Below are 20,797 nucleotides of genomic sequence, written 5' to 3' on the forward strand. Positions count from 1 at the left end.
CCCGTCATTAACAAAATTATTTGGCTGTCAACATCAAAACCATTGTAAAGGCCATCCGGATAAAAATATGGAACGGAACGGCTACGGAAACGGCAAATTTAATAGTTAAAGGCTGCCTTACACCTCGGGAAAATTTTCCGCCGGAATTTGGTCCCCGTGTATTTTAAAGGTAGCCTTACACCTCAGGAAAATTTTCCGGCGGATTTTGGTCCCCGTGCATTTTAAATGGGGCCGGGATTTTGATTTTCCGTGCCCAAATCCCGAAAACATCGCATATGTAAAAACACATGGGGAAAAAATCCGCGGACCAAATTCCCGAGGTGTGAGGCTACCTTAAGGTAGCCTCACACCTCGGGAATTTGGTCCGCGGATTTTTTCCCCATGTGTTTTTGCATATGCGATGTTTTCGGAATTTGGGCACGGAAAATCAAATCCAGCCCCTTTGAAATACACGGGGACCAAATTCCGGCGGAAAATTTTCCCGAGGTGTAAGGCAGCCTTTAAAGGGGACCGGGATTTTTATTTTCCGTGCCCAAATTCCGAAAACATCGCATATGCAAAAATACATGGGGAAAAAATCCGCGGACCAAATTCCCGAGGTGTAAGGTGACCTTAAGGCTACCTTACACCTCGGGAAAATTTTCCGCCGGATTTTGGTCCCCGTGCATTTTAAATGGAACCCCGGCTAACCATTCGTCAAGCTCCTTCAAAGTTATTCATAGAAAATTAAATTATTTTATTGGTATTTCTTTACTCTAAATTATTCACAAAAATGATATAAATCTTAATAAATCTTTATCACAGTTCATGTAAAGTATGATATCAACGCAATGATATACTTTGACAAAGTATTTCGAATATGAGCATCGCTACATCTTTACCACTAAATAAATTGCAATAACGATGTAAATATTCATGAAATGTTATCAGATTTCTGATGGAGTACGATCTCAGCGTTATGATACATTTTGACATCGAATTTTACTGTTAAACATCGCTGCACCGTCATCACTTTTTAGTTCATCGATTCATATCGTTGGATACCAAAACATCGATGGACATTTTGCGGTTTGTTTATATCCCAGAAGTTTTAGAAATTTTCTGAAAAATGATTTGAATGAATGTTGAATGGAACGACATTCGGGTTTCAATTATAAAAGCCATAATATAGATCCAATTTACGAACAAATTAACCGCAGTTGACGTTTTATATGTTTGCATTCAAGTAAATAAGATGAATATGAAAATGGTGTAAAGTGGGAAATAATTCCTCTATATGCAAGTGATATTCGAATGAAAATTTCAAGGCTTAGAATGTTAATGCAATTTAGCTACTTACAGTCATCACTTCATTGTGGGCTAGTGGTTAAGTTCTCTGGGCAAATTTATAATATCATCACTTCAGGTTCGATTCCCGATTAAGCAAATAAATGGAAAAAATGTAAAAGTAAACCTTTTGTTTTTGTTGATAATTTTGACAGGTCGATAAAGTAGAAGTGTGAAAAATATATCTTTTTGGCGGTATCAATTGATATCGATATTTTGGAAAAGATCGATAACAATTTTCCGTGTTTTGACTTTTGACTAATTTAAAATTCTTCATGAAATGGCATCGATCGCTATCGACGATTGATATGAAAACCTTTAAAGATCTAAATGAAGAATTTTGAAGAAAATTGAAGAAATGGTTGGTCGGGACCGGGATTTTGATTTTCCGTGCCCAAATCCCGAAAACATCGCATATGTAAAAATGCATGGGGAAAAAATCCGCGGACCAAATTCCCGAGGTGTGAGGCTACCTTTAATGCTACCTTAGGGGCCGTTCAAAAATTACGTCCAAGGTTTGAGGGGGGGAGGGGGGTCAGAGTTTTGTGACAGTTTGTGACATGGGGAGGGGGGTTCGTCTTATGTGACGTCCGTCCACAAGAAAAAAATACTGAAAGCATTTTAGAAACAACTTGCATTTTAAAAACATTCAAACTGTTAGTAAGGGACATAACTCACTATGTTATTGTGAAAATAGTGTACGAAAAAGATAAACCACAGTAATCGCTAAAATATAAATGAGACATGTACGTACAGGGGGAGGGGGGGGGGGTCAATTATTTGTGACAGTTTGTGACAGGAGGGGGGGGAGGGGGGTTGAAAATGCCGAAAAACGATGGACGTAATTTTTGAACGATCCCTTACACCTCGGGAAAATTTTCCGCCGGATTTTTGGACCCGTGTATTTTAAATGGGACCGGGATTTTGATTTTCCTCCCGAAAACATCGCATATGTACGGGGGAAAATTCCGCAAACCAAATTATTGCGAGAAGATAAATAGAAAAATTGGAACGAGGGTCCGACGGTCGACCGTCGGAAAGTTGTACCGCAAACGTCAAATCACTTGATGCACGGAAAATAATATTGGTTGATTTTTTCGGTGTGAATGTTGATTATTGAAATCAAAGAAAATATGTAACTTTTAACAAGTGTTACATGCCGCTATATATTTAAAACTAGTCGACCCGGTAGACGTTGTCCTGCATAGTAGGCGAAAACGCGCGTTGTGAACCTCATTTCCATTTGCTCAACCTTATTTGTGATTTTTGCATAAAGAAATATCATACCCTACTAAAAATCCACACATATTTATTGGCAAAAATCTATAGATTCAACTTATCATGTATATCAGCGCACACATAACCATTCTCCACGCGAACTACTAATAAAATATTTATCCAAATAAACTTTATGTGTGGTCTCGAGTTAGCAATTATTTAATTTATGTGTGGTTCTGAATCGATCCAGCCGTTTTAGAGTTATGCGTTATATTTTTTTAATATGGCATAATTTGCTTCCAAGAGTCGATATCGAGTCATAGAACATCGACTCATGGAGGTTTGACTGTACCTTAAAATTGCTGAAAAACTAAATTTTGAGTGGTTGCACTTTGCTGTCAAGTTGAGTGAAAAAAAACCCAATTTAGAGTTGTTTCCCGTCACTGTCATTTTGATGGAAGTCATTTTGAGTCATTTTGATAGAAACAAAATAGTTTGAATTTCAAATATTCTCAGTGTATCAGTCCCGATGAAATTTGACTGGGAGCAATCCTTGTTATTGAAGAATTTGCAAAGTCAATTAGGGTTTCTGCGTCCCTTAGTATTAGTGAGAAGTTTCACTACTACTTATGTTTGCTGATGAAAATAATAAACAATTAGCTGTCAATTAGTAAATAGACTTCTCCAGTGGAAAAATGGTAAGAAATTAACTTTCTTATAATTTTATTTATTACTATACATTTATATTCTTACAAGGATTGTGAAGTGGCTGCACGAAGATATCGCGAGAAAATCGCCATGTGTTACGGAGTGAACCCGTCAACACTGAAAACGACGCCGCAGGAAGTGCCTTTGACGATCACATTTGCCAGCATATATCAATTCTTGGTCGAGGATCCAAATCCATTTACGGGTCAACCCAAAGACTGCGCTAAAGGCATGGAAGCTATTTTGTATTACAAAAATGGATGGGTTAAGAGTGTTTCCGGAAAGAAAGTTCACGACGTATACGCAGTGCATGGATCCGTACGACATTCCTTCGCACTAAATGAAAAACCTCTGACACCATGGATTTTAATTAGTGAATCCGGCAGGATACTTGCAGCGCACTGCAACTGTGCCATCGGTCTTTTGGAATGTTGCAGTCATATCGGTGCAACGTTGTTTGCATTAGAGGGCATTCGAACGTCAATACTCGAGAAGAAAGTAAGTTTTTTTTATTATGCTGAAGTAGAAATATGTATTGTAGACCCAGTTGGAAAACCGAAATGAGCATTAGTGACAATCGGGTTTTCTTCCATTTCCGGATGTTGCAACTGCATTATGAGTTGTGCGCATCTATACCATAGCCGTGCGCCATCATGCGCAGTACTCACGATGTGGTTGCAACAGTGGGACATGGGAAAAAACCCCGATTATCGCAAGAGCTCACTTCGTTACTAATGTGTACTTTTTTTTCTAGTTGTCAGTTACTGATTTACCGGCGTACTGGAAGAAGCCACCGACGAGTATCAGCGAAAACCTGTATAAAAAAGTACGTGACATTGACTTTGGCAAGCAGATCCAGAAAACATATTATGCCACCACTCCATCAACTTCAACTAATTACGATTTTCGCTGTCGAAATTTATTGAGCTCGCTACAGATGGACGGAATAAATGTTGCTGGTACCACTCTATTTTGTGGTGAAAAACAAATGGCCTTCAGTTGTACAATTTGTACACGAGTCTGAACTTAAAAATGATCTTAAGAACTACAATTTCCAACAACTCTACGACCCTTTAAACAAGAGTACAATTGAGCAGTTACAAAAAGTAGCGGCAGAGTTCATTCGCAATTTTACAAGTGATCCAGATCTGTTGATGAAGATTGATAAGCTTACCGCAGACCAATCGGATTCCAAGTGGTGGAATGTTTTCCGAAGTGGGCGTATCACGGCTTCAAACATGAAAGATGTGTGTTGCACAAAACCGGAGCAACCATCGATGTCATTGGTGAAAAGAATATGTTACCCCAATGAAGCAACATTCACTTCATCCGCTACAAGATACGGCAAAACTTACGAAGTAAAAGCAGTTGAACAATTGTTCGAATCAGTGAAGCACTTGCATCAGAACTTGTTAAAAAGAAAATCGGGATTTGTAATTCATGAAGATTATCCGTTTATGGGTGCATCGCCGGATGCAATATTTTTGTGTGATTGCCACGGTGTATTAACAGTCGAAGTGAAGTGCCCCTTCTCAGCTCGCAATCGTGCAGATATGGTTGACACATTATTGCAGCTAAAGGACTCTTTCATTACACGGAATGAGGAACATCATATTATATTGAAAACGAAGCATAAATATTTCTTCCAAGCATTCATGCAGGTTCACATTTGTAAAGCTAATTTTGGCTATTTTTATGTGTGGTCACCGCATCAGGTTCTAGTATTTGAGATCAAACGCAACGATAATTATTGGGAAATTTGCAAGAATAAGGCATTGAGTTTCTTCGAAAATGTAATATTTCCAGAGCTAGTAGCTAAGAAAATAACCGAAAAATAAAATGTACAAATGTAATCTTTATTGTTACAATAAAGTATATTAAACTACAGGAACAATCGTTGGGCACAAATTAATTAGAGCTGAACATATGATAATTATTTGATCGATCGCCGGAATGTTATTGTTCCAGTGTTGCAGCATTGTAATGGGAATTATATCCGTTAATATTAAAAACTTCTGCCGCAGAGAACCAATCAATCGTTCAACGTGTATTCTCAGCGATGAAAGTTCTTTCGAATGAATTGCATCAAGTGGCTCAAGCTGTTGGCTCTTTTTCTTGAAAGCTGGATACGTTATGGATGCATTCAATGGCGCTAGTAGGTCATCTATAATGAACCCTCGGTCCGCCATCACGAAATCTCCCTCGTTTATGAGATCCAAGAAACCTGATAGCTTCACTATTTCTTTGTCCGAAGTGCGTCCACCAAATGCCTCTGATACGTAAATAATGCTGCCTGACGCGCTTATCCCTATCAATACTTTGATTGTATTGTGTTTTTTGTAATTGGAAAAAACGTTTGCACTGGCCACCATTGCTTTATTATTTGGCGATTCAATGTTTATTTCGAAGCAATCGATAATAACAGTTAGAGCATCACTATACTTTCTGCGAAATGCTGACGGCATATGCTGCTTCAACGTGGTTCTTGATGGAAACCTAACTAAAGCTTTCATGAATGGGAAAATGGCGTTGATTGTCTCGTAAAAATACTTCGAAATAGCAGATTGATTTAAATCATATAAGTACCCAAGTGTACAAAATGGTTCATTTAATCGGAGTTTGCGCAACGTCAGTACCAAAATCTTTTCCTTATTCAATGCGTCGAATTCTGGTATGTCTTGTTTTAGTGACTCATAGAGACGTCTTAATGTGCGACCAGCGCTGAGCCCAGTAAAATAGCAGCATTTTTTATCGTTGGTTTCAAGTGAAGAAACAGATATTTGATACGCATTTTTGGAGGCACGTAAATTCTGCTGTAGCTTTTCGCGAAGCGCTCGAAGAAAAACAACTTCTTTGTCGTATCGTGCAATAATATTTTTCCATTGCTCCACTTCTTTCAACATGCATGATTCAGTCTGCACACCCACATCATTGTAGTATACAACCTTTGAGGAATTCGCATATGCCATTCCATCAGCTGAAGTGATATTGTTGGTGATATTGTCAAAAGGGAAACGGATTTGCATTGGCGTTCGAGCGGCATCCGGACTTGATACTTCAATCCTGCATGCAGAAAATAACATGAATATTAAAAACCATTGTTAGTGGCATGAAATTGGATTTAATATACGTACGAAGTTGCAGATATGACAGTTGCGATTATTGATTGAGATTGATTTGCATACGACTCATCGTTTGAAAGCTCCAGTGATGTAGATTGGTTCATTGAACCTGATTCATTTTCTGAGTTGATGACTGGAAGCTCATGTTGACCTTGAACCCAATCACAATCAGTTGACTTGAAGGACAACCTAGAACATTTACAAAAAGAAAGAAAATATTTAGTATTAGTTCTACCACAAGTAATTTCTACTATACTTAATTAAAATCTGTCAACTGTAATACGACGTTGGTAGTCTTTTTATAAAATACTTACTCTTGAGAAGCGGGCATAAGTGGACTCAGAACGTTCAATATAAACAATGAGCCGTTTGAATTATCTAGTTGATTCGCATGGATGTCAACGGCCTCTGATGCTTGGTGTTCTGAATCTATATTACTCTCATTGACTGAATCCTCGTGATTCATCAACGTATTAGAAACAGCGCTAGATTGATTTGCACCGAGATTTTCACTGTGACCACTTAAATCGTTTTCTGCCTCTTCTCTTAATTCCGCTGACACATTTGAAAAATCCATATCCGATTCCGATAGATTGCGAGTCGGAATCCAATCGACTTCATCTTTTTCCCAGGGTTTTGCAGGCTTTCCAGAAAAGAAATGACGACTACAGACTCGATGGTGCGAAGCAGGACTTTTTTTCAACCCGCAGGCCTCCACCCATAGTGCTAGACGATGCTCTGCCAAATATTTTTGCTGTTCACTTATTCTTTTCCCTACTGATGGAAGCCGGAACATTTGATGCGTTTGGTCACTTGAATAGACGCCACACGACGGTACAGTACATTTTAAAACCATGTTTAATTATGCTAATTATGAAACACAAAAAATTAAATTCAAAAATCCCAAATTGAAATAATTTGACAGCTGTTCCGTGGTTGCAAACAAATCAGTTTTACATGGCTACGCTATTGGGTGTGTGTTAGTGAGATTCCACGGCGAGACCCTAATGTTTACGTTTGTCATTTTTGCCTTTATAAAACAACAATGAGAATACACCGGATTCTGTTTTTACACGGAATCCCATACAATTTTTTTACAAAGTTGCTCCATTTCACATGATTCGTCGAAAAATCACAAAACTTTTTTTAAAACACGTAAAAAAATAACCTTATATGTTATGGCAAAATACCATTCGAAAATACTTATACTCTTCATTATGCCACCTAATAACATTCATTAAGTTAATGAAAAGTATAAGTTTCCGAATGTATGTGACTATGTATAAGCGATGTATAAGCTTTTTTTTATTGTCAGATTTTCTGGATATGATACACTGCGCGGCGTTTGTAGTGTTCCCAAATGGTTACTTGCACAAAACTTCACGCGGCGAATGACTGTCGAAAGGTACGGCCGCGCCAAACGATACACCGCAATGCTATTCACCCATAAGAATCAAGTAAACGGGTAACCCTTCATGAAAGGTACCGCCGCGCTTTCTGTATACAGAAAGCGCGGCGGTACCTTTCATGAAGGGTTCGCCGCGTGCAATTTTGAGAAAATCAGGCAATATACATGTCATTACACAGAAAGAAAAATCATTAATAAAATTAAAAAAACCATTGGTCGAAATAAAAAGTTGCGTTGGTTCTTTTTCGTAGAGAGTTGCTTATGTTCAAAATAAAAGTACAGTAACTTTTGCGTCTACGACGATTTAAAAGCGACGTGTCACTCTGAAATTAAAAGTTCGAACTTTCAAATCAAAACTGTACACTGCCGTAAAAAACCTTCCGGATATCATTAACTTGCCTTATGAAAATTAGCCACAAGGAAACACTTTGAAAATCATAAGGTTATCTTATGATGCAGAATGAACTTTGGATGAACCACACGCATAGTGAATGTTTATGTTTCTCATAAAATTACCTTATGAATTTTGTGAGATAACCTTATGAAATTTTATAAGTATACCTAATGAAATTCTTAATCGAGATTTTATTTCAGTTATTATAGTTATCAAATTTTTTCTTGTAAATACGAAAAAAATATGCTAAACACATTTTATTATTTTTAACAGAATGAAAATTTTATTAATCCTTCATCTTTCTAAATCACTGTAATTTTTTTCTTTTCCTATGTCTCTACATTCCAACTGGAAGTTGGCCTGCTTTTCAACTTAGTACTTACAAATACAAAATATAATATATTGATGGCAGATTTTGCCAACCCATATTACCCAGCGTCCTACAAATAGAATAGTTCTTGTGAACGTAACCTACACTCCAAGCATTAATTGGTTAAGTTTATATTAGGCATAGTCTTAAAACAAGACAAGTGAATTGAGCCTTGAATAAATTACTATTTTTTTCCTATATACTCCCTATATTTTCTTCCTTCGAAACTATATACATATGCTGCTTCTGTTTTTGACTCAGGTAATCATTAGTGTCCCTTTTAACATAGTCCGGTAAAATGCAATGCGTCCACGCAGTAATTATTGTCGTCATGATAGCTAGCCTTGAATCGTGTTACGAGTAACCTGTCTGTTTTTATAGTATAAGTGAAAACTATTTGAAACTAGCTGACCCGGCGAACTTTGTCTCGCCCAAAACTGATCAATTTGCTGAAATATTTTTTGCTGTACACAATTTATCTAAAAAACAAATCGGTTATTCAAAATATTTTTTCCCTTTTTGGACATTTTTATCATGACGCTTTTCGAATTAATTTAGTAGCCAAACCCAAATTAACAAAAATCGATCTTTCCGTAATCTGATAATAATGTGAACTTGATGACATGACATTTTTATCGTTCTAACTTCATATGGTCTTATATGTTTTTTTCCAATGCTTTGGTCAAGTAAAGAAGGTAAATAATACATTATCAATGATTTTGAAATTATACATTGAGATTCTCACGTCCGAATGTGTGAGTGGCGATAAAAGGAAAACAAACACTCCTAGATGGTGCGACTCAGCAAAGCTTGGGTTAAAATGAGTGTATTTCCATATATTTTTTGACTCCTTTCCCATCATTGTGATGACCCGATCAATTTTGAGGTTATGAGCAGAAGGAAAACAAACATGTATTTACACATGCCGAACTGCACATTAGTGTGCGGGCGCTAAACGTCACTCATCTCTATACAAAGTTGATATCGATAATTAAGGCAAACGTTCTGACAGTCATTAGTACGTAAAACCTGAGCAAACAACATTTTCCGTCCAATCTAATATCTTCAATTCTTCATCAACTAAATCGTCCTGTTCGAGGTAGTTATAAAAATGGCTCGTCTCATAATTCGCGTTAACAGCCAAAACATTTTGTTTCCTATTTCTCTTCTACCTACATAAATAGCTATACATAGACAAATAACTGAACAAGTAACAATAACTGAATAACAATACAAGAATAAATGTTGACTGTTGTTGCGTCCTTTTCAAATATTGGTCTTGTAATCATATCAATGAGGATGTTAAATACGATGTCAGCGAGGAAGGCTAAAATGTAAAAAAGAGAAAACGGTTTAGTACTTGTTCATATTTAGTCTACATGTCACTTTTGATTAACATTTCCAAGTTCAATAAGATTTATCCGGCTCTTTATATGTAATCGAATGGCTCGGTAAAATTTCCGAATACTTTTGGTATGGAATCGTTCACAAATTACGTAACGCTATAGGAGAAGGGAACTAAATTTTCAAATAGCTGTTTCTCAGACGTCTTTAGACCGATTTTCATAATTATTTTACGTTTCTCATCTGGTTTCACCATACTGGTGAGTTATATGTTTGGGGATGCTTACTTTTTCCCTAGAGAGGCGTATACTTATAAGACAAATTTGAGTAAGGGTGTTTTTTTTTCTTCAAAATACAGTAAATGTTGATTTACATAACATACTCCAGTATCGCATCATTTACAGTATCACGGGTCATGGGTTTCCATTGGCATGAGTTGTCATAGATTTCTTAGTCAAAATTTACATATCATATTTCCTCAGAATAGAACACACTTGGAAGTCGTTAGGGATGTTTAGAAGAAACATATTGTTCACCCATAGTATTGTCAATGCTTAGGCACTCCTTAGCCATGCGGTAAGACGCGCGGCTACAAAGCAAGACCATGCTGAAGGTGGCTGGGTTCGATTCCCGGTGCATGTCTAAGCAATTTTCGGATTGGAAATTGTCTCGACTTCCCTGGGCATAAAAGTATCATCGTGTTAGCATCATGATATACGAATGCAAAAATAGTAACTTGGCTTAGAAACCTCGCAGTTAATAATTGTGGAAGTGCTTAATGAACACTAAGCTGCTAGGCGTCCCAGTGTGGGGATGTAATGCCAATAAGAATAAGAAGAAGAATTGTCAATGCTAAACTAGGGTATTAAGACTGAACCTGTAAATGATGCTCACACTGAAGTATGTCATGTCAAACGAAATCAACTGTATTTTGAAAAAATTAAAAACATTCTTACTCGCGCCCCTCTAGGGTAAAAGTGAGCATCCATAGAAACATCAACAGGAAGGTCAAAAGACGCCAGTGATACAACGGTTTGAAAATTTAGTTCCCATGATTTTCTGATCATGTCCCCCGAAATTCAAAACTAAATATACTCGCGTTTTCAAGGGCACGTCCACCCTCTATCCACCCGCGATTGCATTTAGTCTTGGATTCCGTGAGGGTTCCTCCTTAAGATACATAATTTGATTATGATCCCTGTCTTACCTTAACATTTTATTTCCACTGATTGCCCTTTCCGTCCTCCTATTTAAAAATCTTTCCACCATCCCGATTAATTGTATCATTGTCCACAATTCCTCACGTATGGCCGGCTCGGGTTCCATCCTGTAAAATTTTATTGCCACACAGCGTGCCAGTTCCTCCGCCTTGTCGCGTGTAAAGCGGGTAAAGTATATCCGTAATTCCCTGTGGGAAGAAATTAAGATTTATTATCAACTATAATAGACTGCCACTACAAGCATGAATCATATCCCATATTAATATGAATTTTATATTATTGTGGCACAGTTATGCTTGCAGCCGAGCTTGCAGCGGAGGTAGAATACCAACACAAAATCTCCCGTTAATAACTATCGTCATCTTTGCCCTGATGTACTTACCTCCGACTTTTAGTGCGATTGATTGAGGACCCTCTGTGATAACTCCCCTTCTGATGTTCCTTCTTCCACCAACTTTAGGGACGATGCATCCCATCCTCTTCGCTGATGGTGAATAAACACTCTTTGGACATGAAATTGGCCAACAGCCAGCGTTTTCCGGGGTTCCGCTTGAGCTGCTTCTAAGTTACACTTTTTTTCTGCTGTCACTCCAAAATGAACTCAGGAATAAACGTCATGTTTCATAAGAACACCGTATGAAAAATTTACACAAGAATGAGTTATAAATTTCATAAGGTAATGTTATGAATGTTGTGAAGTTTGTTATGTTTTCAATAAGGGACTTATGAAACAGAAATAAAATGAACTTTTGATGTTTCATAAGGCAAAGTTTATGAAAATCAAATTTTTTTTTCCGGCAGTGTACGGCTATCAGATCCAAATGGTCACACTGTGGAAAATAGGTGAGATATTTATTTATTTTCATTTGAAAATTGAGCTTCAAAGGAACCTTCCAACACATCATCATTTTTGCCTTTCTCGTACAACAAAGTTGTACCAGAAGGCTATAATTTCACTCCAAAAGCCAAATTTTGATAGAAGGCTCGGCGACCCATAGTCAGATAGATGAAATTTCTAATTGATTTCTCAATGGACTTCCTAGAGTTATACTCAAATAAACCATCCATTGGAAGCAGAAAAAGAGGTTATTTCGTTGAAAATAAGCTTCTTCAACTGAAAAACTAGCTTGTTCAGCTAAAGTTGTTGGGTTAGTGGTGGGCTGGATATTGTTAAACTTATACGACACGGTAGACTAAGGTGGGCTGGATACGTTTTACGTATGCCGGAAGAGCGTCAAGCAAAGATAATATTCAGTAGAGAACCCGGAAGAGACCGTGGAGCTATAATAGTTCATCAAGTTAGTAAGTAAGGTATTACATTTGTTATTCACCCTTTTTTGCTCTCTCCGACCACCTTTATCTAATTTTATGTCGATTGGACCAAATAATTATACGAAATCAGACATAATCGAACACGGTTTGTTGTAATCGTTTGCCGAAGAAAGGCAACGATTTGTAGGGAAGCCATAACGACACAACCAGGAAGACTGCTCTCCCGCTGCAACAGTCATGAGCCAAACGGTTCTCGGAGAGCACTGCATTAAGGTTTATGTCTAGTTATGGAGAGCTTATGGGTTTCTATGCAACCGTTGAAACAGCTAACATCTTTGTTGAGGGTTTTGTTATCTGTTTGCGAACATGCGCATCCAGCAAGGAGAAGTGCGATTTAAGTCGAAATAAGGAGTGATACCAATTTGGCTAGAGGCACAAGAGGTATAGATTTGAAACGACTTGGAGCACGTGCTGAAGCAGGCCTCAAGTTGTTTGAAAGTGAACTTAACACGATTTAAAGTCGTACGCTAAAACTGGAGGCGAATGATCCTGCCGGAGAGGTGGGCACGATGGTGGCAACTTCTAGTTTCTATATCTGTAGCATAGTTTTTGCCAAGAATCTATAAGATCACGATAATCGGAACGGATATCTCGCGCAGATCCAGAAAGATCGAAGCCAATCGATGGCAATCCAACAGGAGAGGAAGTCCAGACTTGTACTCTTGTTCTTTCGTCTAAAATATAAGAGCTGAAAGGTTTTAAATAAACGGATGCTACTCAAGGATGCAAAATTTATTTGAAGTACTGAATGCCAGAAACGTTCGAGCGTTAAAAAAAACATTTCAGTGGAATTTACTGTTAACACACTACGATCATGTTTTGGATATTATCGTTGCTTCTGATGCATCGCAATCCGGAATATGTGCATGTCTACACAACTTCCCCGATGACTCTCTCAAAGCCGTCGCACATGCTTCCCGCTTACTCACGCCCGCGGAAGCAAATTACCAGTAACATTTAAATCGGTGCGCAGCGCTACTCTCCAGTATGCAGTCCTTCAACAAGTAATCCAGCCAGTACATACATCGTGGATGGCCGTCCAAAATCTGTGACATCGCTAATCCTGTTCTTCTCTCTTTCTTCGCTCATCGAGATGCATTATCGATTGTATTATGATGTCCAATCGTCTGGTCATCCCGGACAGTTTTCGTCAAAGAATTGTCAAGCAACTGCATCGAGGACATCCAGGAATGGAACGGATGAAAGCTGTTGCACGTAGCTACGTGTACTGGCCAAAGATCGATGACAACATTTCGGATTTCGTTAAGAATTGAGGAAGCTGTGCAACACATGCGAAAACGCTCCCAAGTTTCCACTACAGTCTAGTCATTGGACAAGTAAATCATAATGTTCTTCTGGATGACTGGTACGGACGGAAGAAGCTTATCAGGTCACACTCCAACCAACTCAAGTTTCATTCCAGTTAAGTAACAATTAGCGCAACAGGTATAACACCATTGGGTATCCTGGTGGACATGTTTGGTCTCCAACCTCCAAGACCAGCAACACGGCCCGCTAATCAAGGTGAAGCCGAGCATGAGCCACACCCTGTTCGGTTATATCCGAGGATCCCAATCAGCAAATCGAATCAGGTCCAAGCGAGCTCGTTCAAGCACAGAGATTCCACAACCTGCATTCATGCAGAATGGAGAAGACGTATAATCACCAGAAGATTCCATTCCAGAACCAGAACCACTATTGGTCCGACCGCAGAGAGTGATCAGGATGCCTTCTAGATTCGAGCTATATATGTTCTGGAAATTGGAAATGAGCAAATGTTAGCCACTGACACAGTTGTCGATGGTTACTATCAATAGTTACCCATAACTTATATTACCATATAGTTATATGATATATAACGAATTATCTGTGAAAATTTGTTAAGTTTGTAATCAGTCGTTTTTAAATAAAGATGTTATAGAAATATAAATAACAATTATTTAAGAAATTGATCGAACTTCGAAACCAGTTAGCGAGTCTCAGGAAAATAAAACAAACAAAGATTGAGGTTAAGAATAAATGTCAAAACTCACAGCAAAAAAGTTTACACTTCTCGAAACACTTTCAAATAAGTTAACCAAAATATGAGTAAAATACACTAGCGCCTCTGGCGGTGCTGGTCTCGTCAGCTCTTCTGGGTTGCATGAATTTTTAATCGGTTCTTCGGGACACTCACGTCCCGGTTATTAGTTCCTGCCATAGTGTTATATACCAATCGACTCAGCTCGAAAAACTGCCCAAGTAACCATGAAGCTATATATGCTTGTAAAAAACACAGCCCCAAAAGTTGACTTAAAGTGGAAAAGGGCAATTATAAGACCGAATTAATGGTTCATTGCTTTGGCATGTTGAAATAAAGCACCAGTAATGCATCGCTGCATTCGTACTGCTGATTTAGAGTATCGTTGTCTGACAGTTGATAAATAAATGCAACAACACATCGTTGAAACAGATCTAATGCAATTAGCATTTAGCATGCCGATTTGTGATTGATATATGTGCAATATTGTAATGCTTGGTGTTACTTGGGTGAGCACATGTCTGACTGTGTGTGTGTGTGTGTGTGTGTGTAGCCCCGGGAATTTTTTATTGTTAAACACGTTTCATATAGAAGGACTTGACCGATTCGAGTGCAACTAGTTTCATTCGACGGAGAAACTTTCCTAGTTGGACACTATTGTTTTTGTTTGCTAATAACTCATTCGATTTGAATAATATTTCTATTTTTCTTTTAACAAATACGCTGTTTACATGCACACTTTAAGTCAGTAATCAATTTAGCCATGACGCAATCCATTACTCTCATAATAATTGCTTAAAATTACTCAATTATTGAGTAATTTATAAGCAGCGTGATAGAGTTGCATCAAATATTTTAACCGCCAAGATGTAGGCAATTAGCACAGCATTTACAACATTAATTCGAATCCAACATATCGAATCGAGAAAGGCATAATCACCACTTGGGGATAAATTTGGGTTTTAATATTGAATAAACTGTAAACGTCGTAGTTTTTCTTTATATTTCATTATAGCAGACTAATTAAACTGAAATGATAGTATTCTTTATACTCGAGTTTTGAATGTTTGAGTAATAACCGTAATAACAAACAATTATGGGCCACATAAACTCGAGACGATTCATGCTGCCGCAAGTTCATTCAGATCATCCGAACAAGCAGAATGGATCGTATTCATTCCTTCGTAGGCTCATTTAATTGGCATGCTTATTATTTCAGATGAAATCAAGAACGATGGTTCTCCACGTAACTGGTCTTATTAAATCTGGGAAAAAAGGAAACAGAAGAATTTTATGTCTGAATAATTCTGAAGCCTGCTTGAATACTTACTTGTACAGGCCTTCCCTCGGGACTTCCGCTTGAAACGTATAGTGTGGATTAGGTTGCATGAATTAGCTCCGCTTCGGAAGTTGAAATGAAAAACCGCCATGTCGCTCATTGTTTTTATGGTGGCGTTCCCTGGATTGAAGGAAAATGAAAAGTTTGGGTTTATCGCATCAATTTCGCTTGCTCACATTTTGAAGTTTTCCTAAATATGTATAACGTAACTTACCTTCTCTTTGGCGTCATTATTTTATCAAATTTTGATATAAATCTGTGGAAAGCTGATCTGGCTCAGTTGACTGTTGTCTTGTTGTGAACTGATCATCGATAAATTTTATTTTGTTTGTTTGTTTTTGGAATTTTCGTTCCAATTTGACATTTGAATAATTATTACGGTGAAAGAAAATACTTTTAAATCTACACTGTAAACCAAAAAAGGATACTTTTTAATTAAAAAAACGACTTTTACAGTAAAAATTAAACTTTTAATATGAAGACTTATTTGTACTTTTTAAATGTAAAGTCGAACTGATTTAATAAAACAATTTTTGTTTTCTGTGTGTAGGCACCTGCTTTGGCAAAAAAGTATTAGAAATATTAATAATAAACAACATTGTTTTTTTTACGTGAAGGATTTTCAAATTTTAAACCGAAAACACGGCATCCCCCGTGTAAAAAAAGAATCGGGTGTAGATCTATTTTAATTTTAATAGTGTCTATTTTCATTGATAAAACAATAATGTCAAAATGCTACTGAACTTTAGAAAATGGGTAAATTGCACAGTATAGAAAAAAAGACCCATTAATGTTTAATTTTTCCGTGTGCGTGAAAATCGGTATCAGTCGTTGTACCGACTTCCAAAAAGATCGCATGACAAATTCGACATCACCAACAAAATTCGACCCTGGCAGACTTTGACATAACGCTTTTTTGAAAACAAATTTGCGCTGCAGTCCGAGTGTTTGTGTTCGATCTTGCTTTTTATCTCTGAAGTAAGCCGCTAAATAATCTAACAAAATGTTGAACGACGCGGATTTTGTGGACCCTAAAAATGTGGTTAAATGTAGAGAGCTGCTTTACCGTATGATGATCAGGTATTTAACTCCGATTGTTTTTAACCCTCAAAAATATGCTAATCTTTATGATTCTATAGTCAGCTCTTCTACGATGGGCACCACCAAGTTGCAGTCGAGCTAACCGGCTTGGTCCGGGCAGATCCGCCGTGCCCACCGAGCGATCGCTTACTGAACATCTTTCGTCAAGCGTGCCAAATCGATTCCACTAAACCGACGAATGTGTTCGACGAAGTCACGTCTGGGTTGGATTTGGAGTTCGAAATCGAAAGCAGTGCGCTGGCACCAGAACCGGCTTCCTACGAGACCGCTTACGTCACGTCACACAAGGCCGCATGCCGTGCCGGATGTTTCAGCTATGATGGTCAGCTAGTGGCCACGGGTAGTGTCGATGCCAGTATTAAAATCCTGGATGTGGATAGAATGTTGGCTAAATCAGCTCCGGATGAGCAGGAACCAGGTCGGGAGCAGCAAGGTCATCCTGTAATAAGGACACTGTATGATCATACTGACGAGGTTTCTTATTTGGAGTTCCACCCGAAGGATCAAATTTTGGCTTCCGCTTCACGCGATCACACCGTTAAACTGTTCGATATCTCAAAGGCTTCCGTCAAGAAGGCCTATCGAGTGTTAGGCGATTGTGTACCAGTTCGCTGCTTGGCATTCCATCCTACAGGAGACTACATGGCCGTAGGGACTGACCATCATGTTTTGCGAGTCTATGACGTTCAAACGGGTCAGTGTTTTGTGAGCGCGATTCCGTCCCAACAACATACGGAATCGATCACTTGCGTGCGATATGCAGCAAACGCCAAGGTTTATGCCACCGGTAGTATGGATGGTTCGATCAAGCTATGGGACGGAGTTAGCGGGCGTTGCATCAACACTTTCGCTCAAGCTCACGACGGTTCGGAAATCTGTTCCGTTGTATTCACCCGCAATGGGAAGTACCTTCTTTCCTCAGGAGAAGACTCGCTGGTAAAGTTGTGGGAACTCAGCACCAGTCGGTGTCTGATTGCCTACACCGGAGCAGGAACCACCGGCAAACAGGAACATCAGACGCAAGCTGTGTTTAACCATACCGAAGATTATGTGCTTTTCCCTGATGAAGTGACCACATCGCTCTGCTCTTGGAACTCCCGCAACGCATCACGTTGCCATCTGATGTCGTTGGGTCACAACGGTGCAGTGCGCTTCATAGTCCACTCACCGACTCATCCAGCATTCTTGACGTGCTCCGATGACTACAGGGCACGATTCTGGGTTAGAAGATCAAATTCGCACTGAACACAGAACGGGGACGATGGTGTTGCATTTCATGTTTTTGATGTAGGTATTTTTACCAACTGAAATAAAGACCAGCTATATGTGAACTGACAAAGGAAAGTTGGTAATATGATATCACCTATCCGCGTGGGTTCTTACCTTGAGTATTGAATGTCCCTAACTAAGTTTGTTATAGAGGTGAACTGCCGCTAACCGCAAGTTAGTCCTATCTGTATATGGATGCGATATACAGAAAATTCTGATTTGCAGTTAGCGGCAGTTAATCTATCATAAGTAGGTATTAATTGTTTGGAAAATTGCGCCGTAGTGGGTTTTTGGGGCGTGATAATTCAGTACAGTTGGAGTTAGGCCAGTGCGCGAGTGTGATCATCATGCTACTGCGAAGTTACCGAATAATTTTTGGATACTCCCATAAGGTCAGTGCTAGATTAAAAAAAACATTTAATTTTGGTAAAACAAAAAAAAAAGGTTTTAAAAATATATCAAGCATAATTTTTCATAACGACGTATGTAACAAATATGAGGATTCGAGAAATCCTTTGCAGAAAGTTGGCAAAACTTTTTCTAAAACTGTTTTAAAACTAAATCTTTTTTCAATACTTTTTTCCGCTGGCATGCATCATTACAAGACACGTAATAAGCGTGCTTCACAGTAAAGCTTAGTTCATTCAAATTCATTGTGAAAAACGATAAAATTATACATACACCGGTATGCTACACGTATGTCGGTGTACATTGGTCGGTTTTCCATAGTGCACGATTGACGCAACTGCAGTTTTGTTTTGTTTTGATTTTTTTGTTACATAGGTCGCTCTTAATTCCCATATGTTAAAGCGACGTATGTAACAGTGAGACTTCAAAAATAGAAATTTTTACATACGTCGATTCGCAAAAAGATTGAATTAAAGAATTTTAAGATCTGAAATCAGTAAAATCGATGCGTATTATATAAAGCCGCGTGTGATTGTCACGTTGTATTAAAAACCCCGTTTTGTTTACTTTTGTTACATACGTCGTTATGAAAAATTATGCTTGATATATAAAAACTCAAAGGTGCAGCCCAATCGGGTTGTACGCAAAGGTGACGTAGGACTACGTAGCTATTCGAAATTGATAGTATTTGCCATAATAATTTGTGTCGTTTTATAAACATTGAACAAACTGCTCGGAGGCCAACTGAATCAAGAAGTCGAATAGTTGTTCCTAGTTGGATGGACTTTGAGTCTCTAACCGTGGAATTAACATGACTCATTGGCCGCTGAAGCCACTCGACTGGCTTTCAGTCGGGGACATCACAATCCTTACTTTGCCACGAACGCTTACATCGCGGGCGAAGACCTAACGTTGCATATAAATATATTTGTGTTTGGTTTCCGCCACTTCTGATTCTGCTTATTTCTCCTTTATTTCGGCCATTTTTGAGGATGGTTTCCTTCAAAAAGGTCTTTAGACATACAAAAGAAGGTTGATCCGACAATCCGATATGAATTTTCTTTAAAGTGCAAAACTCAATCGTAACTAGCAAATTTGATAGCGCGGCGGAGGGAGATTATGCAATTAATTTGAACGGGTGGAATCACTAACAGCAACCAAGCTACCACGCTAAACCCGATGCCGCCGAAACAATCCATTTTCGCAATTAACTCTTTCTTTCCATAGAATGCTGGTCCTGAGAAGAACCAATTTTCTTTTCCCAAAGCGTCTTTCCAATAACTAACAGCATACAAACGCTTGACAGCACCTTGCGTTGCAATTGTCCGACCGCCGACCGCTTTCGTGCTGCTGTGTCCGCTCCGCTACATCGAATGTCGAACCGAATCCCGATCAAAACGGCTCGCGCGCGCCGAACAGCAGCTTTCTTGTATTTAATAAATTAAGCCCGTTAGCCCCGCCCTTTTTTGATCTAATATGCACACTTAAAATAAATCGCCGAATTCGGTAAAATTTTACCGAAATCTCAACAGCAGAACTGTTCGGTAAATAATTTAACTGATTTTCGGTGATTTTGACAGTTGAGCAATGGAAAAAATTACAAAAAATCTGTAAAATAGATTACCGAACAGTTCAGCTGTTGAGATTTCGGTAAAATTTACCGAATACGGTGAAATGAGTTAAGTGTGTGGGTGTAAATAAAATGTGCACTCATAACGATTAATGAAGGGGCGGGGCTAATGGAATTACTTCATTAGATATAAGAAAGCTGCTTTTTGACGCGCGCGAGACATTTTGATCGGGATTCCGCAGCAGACAACGGACCTTTCGGAAAACGACAAATTCTAAGAATCTTATGAAATTTTCTCGCAAGATTCTGAATTTGGTTATGAGCTGTTGGTTATCTAAGATGCGTATTGTTGTGAAGAGTAACAACATAAATTTGACTCAAGACGAAGTTTCTTCATATTACCAAACATTATCTCTTGGCATCTGTCTGTCCGAGCGACGTTCACCGATGGGAAGTTGCTGTAGATAGTTTCCACAGAGGTGGCGTCTTCATTGATTTTATACAAAAGAAGGTTGATCCGACTATCTGAAATAAACTTTCTTTCAAGTACAAAACTCAATGGTAAATAGCGAATTTGATAGCGCGTCGGAGGGAGATGATGCAGTAAATTTGAATGGATGGAATCTCTACCACGCCAAACCCGATGCC

General features: G+C 38.4%; 3 protein-coding genes and 2 long non-coding RNA genes across 5 annotated transcripts; 2 read left to right on the forward strand and 3 right to left on the reverse strand.

Annotated features, from left to right (window-relative positions):
• The first annotated feature begins 3,187 nt into the window (after nucleotides 1-3,187).
• On the forward strand, nucleotides 3,188-5,147 carry LOC134220659 (uncharacterized). The gene is given in 4 exon segments (XM_062699762.1): nucleotides 3,188-3,242; nucleotides 3,301-3,750; nucleotides 4,007-4,263; nucleotides 4,265-5,147. Coding segments are annotated over 4 exon segments (1,536 nt in total). The 5' UTR covers nucleotides 3,188-3,239; the 3' UTR covers nucleotides 5,091-5,147.
• A 1,193-nt stretch (nucleotides 5,148-6,340) lies between these two features.
• Nucleotides 6,341-7,339, reverse strand: LOC134223507 (uncharacterized). The gene is made up of 2 exons (XM_062702669.1): nucleotides 6,689-7,339; nucleotides 6,341-6,563 (listed from the first exon to the last, which is right to left on the reverse strand). The coding sequence occupies exons 1-2, from the start codon at nucleotides 7,228-7,230 to the stop codon at nucleotides 6,374-6,376; spliced, it is 732 nt and encodes a 243-aa protein (XP_062558653.1). The 5' UTR covers nucleotides 7,231-7,339; the 3' UTR covers nucleotides 6,341-6,373.
• Nucleotides 7,340-9,386: 2,047 nt separating this feature from the next.
• Nucleotides 9,387-11,751, reverse strand: LOC134219586 (uncharacterized). The gene is made up of 3 exons (XR_009981614.1): nucleotides 11,493-11,751; nucleotides 11,098-11,298; nucleotides 9,387-9,873 (listed from the first exon to the last, which is right to left on the reverse strand). It is a non-coding gene; the product is annotated as an uncharacterized LOC134219586 (long non-coding RNA).
• Nucleotides 11,752-15,451: 3,700 nt separating this feature from the next.
• On the reverse strand, nucleotides 15,452-16,344 carry LOC134223792 (uncharacterized). The gene is made up of 3 exons (XR_009982720.1): nucleotides 16,016-16,344; nucleotides 15,793-15,921; nucleotides 15,452-15,727 (listed from the first exon to the last, which is right to left on the reverse strand). It is a non-coding gene; the product is annotated as an uncharacterized LOC134223792 (long non-coding RNA).
• A 366-nt stretch (nucleotides 16,345-16,710) lies between these two features.
• On the forward strand, nucleotides 16,711-18,246 carry LOC134226127 (cleavage stimulation factor subunit 1). Its single transcript, XM_062706701.1, has 2 exons — nucleotides 16,711-16,881; nucleotides 16,941-18,246. The coding sequence occupies exons 1-2, from the start codon at nucleotides 16,805-16,807 to the stop codon at nucleotides 18,145-18,147; spliced, it is 1,284 nt and encodes a 427-aa protein (XP_062562685.1). The 5' UTR covers nucleotides 16,711-16,804; the 3' UTR covers nucleotides 18,148-18,246.
• Nucleotides 18,247-20,797: the final 2,551 nt, after the last annotated feature.

This window comes from Armigeres subalbatus, chromosome 3, assembly GCF_024139115.2.
Source record: "Armigeres subalbatus isolate Guangzhou_Male chromosome 3, GZ_Asu_2, whole genome shotgun sequence".
Classification (NCBI taxonomy): Eukaryota; Metazoa; Arthropoda; class Insecta; order Diptera; family Culicidae; genus Armigeres; species Armigeres subalbatus.

Bases quoted from the DNA above. Each gene is read 5' to 3' on its own strand.
- LOC134226127 (XM_062706701.1), top strand. From the start codon at position 16,805: ATGTTGAACGACGCGGATTTTGTGGACCCTAAAAATGTGGTTAAATGT. The intron at 16,882-16,940 runs GTATTTAACTCC...ATGATTCTATAG, and splicing joins CTTTACCGTATGATGATCAG to TCAGCTCTTCTACGATGGGC.
- LOC134223507 (XM_062702669.1), bottom strand. From the start codon at position 7,230: ATGGTTTTAAAATGTACTGTACCGTCGTGTGGCGTCTATTCAAGTGAC. The intron at 6,564-6,688 runs GTAAGTATTTTA...TAAATGTTCTAG, and splicing joins CTTATGCCCGCTTCTCAAGA to GTTGTCCTTCAAGTCAACTG.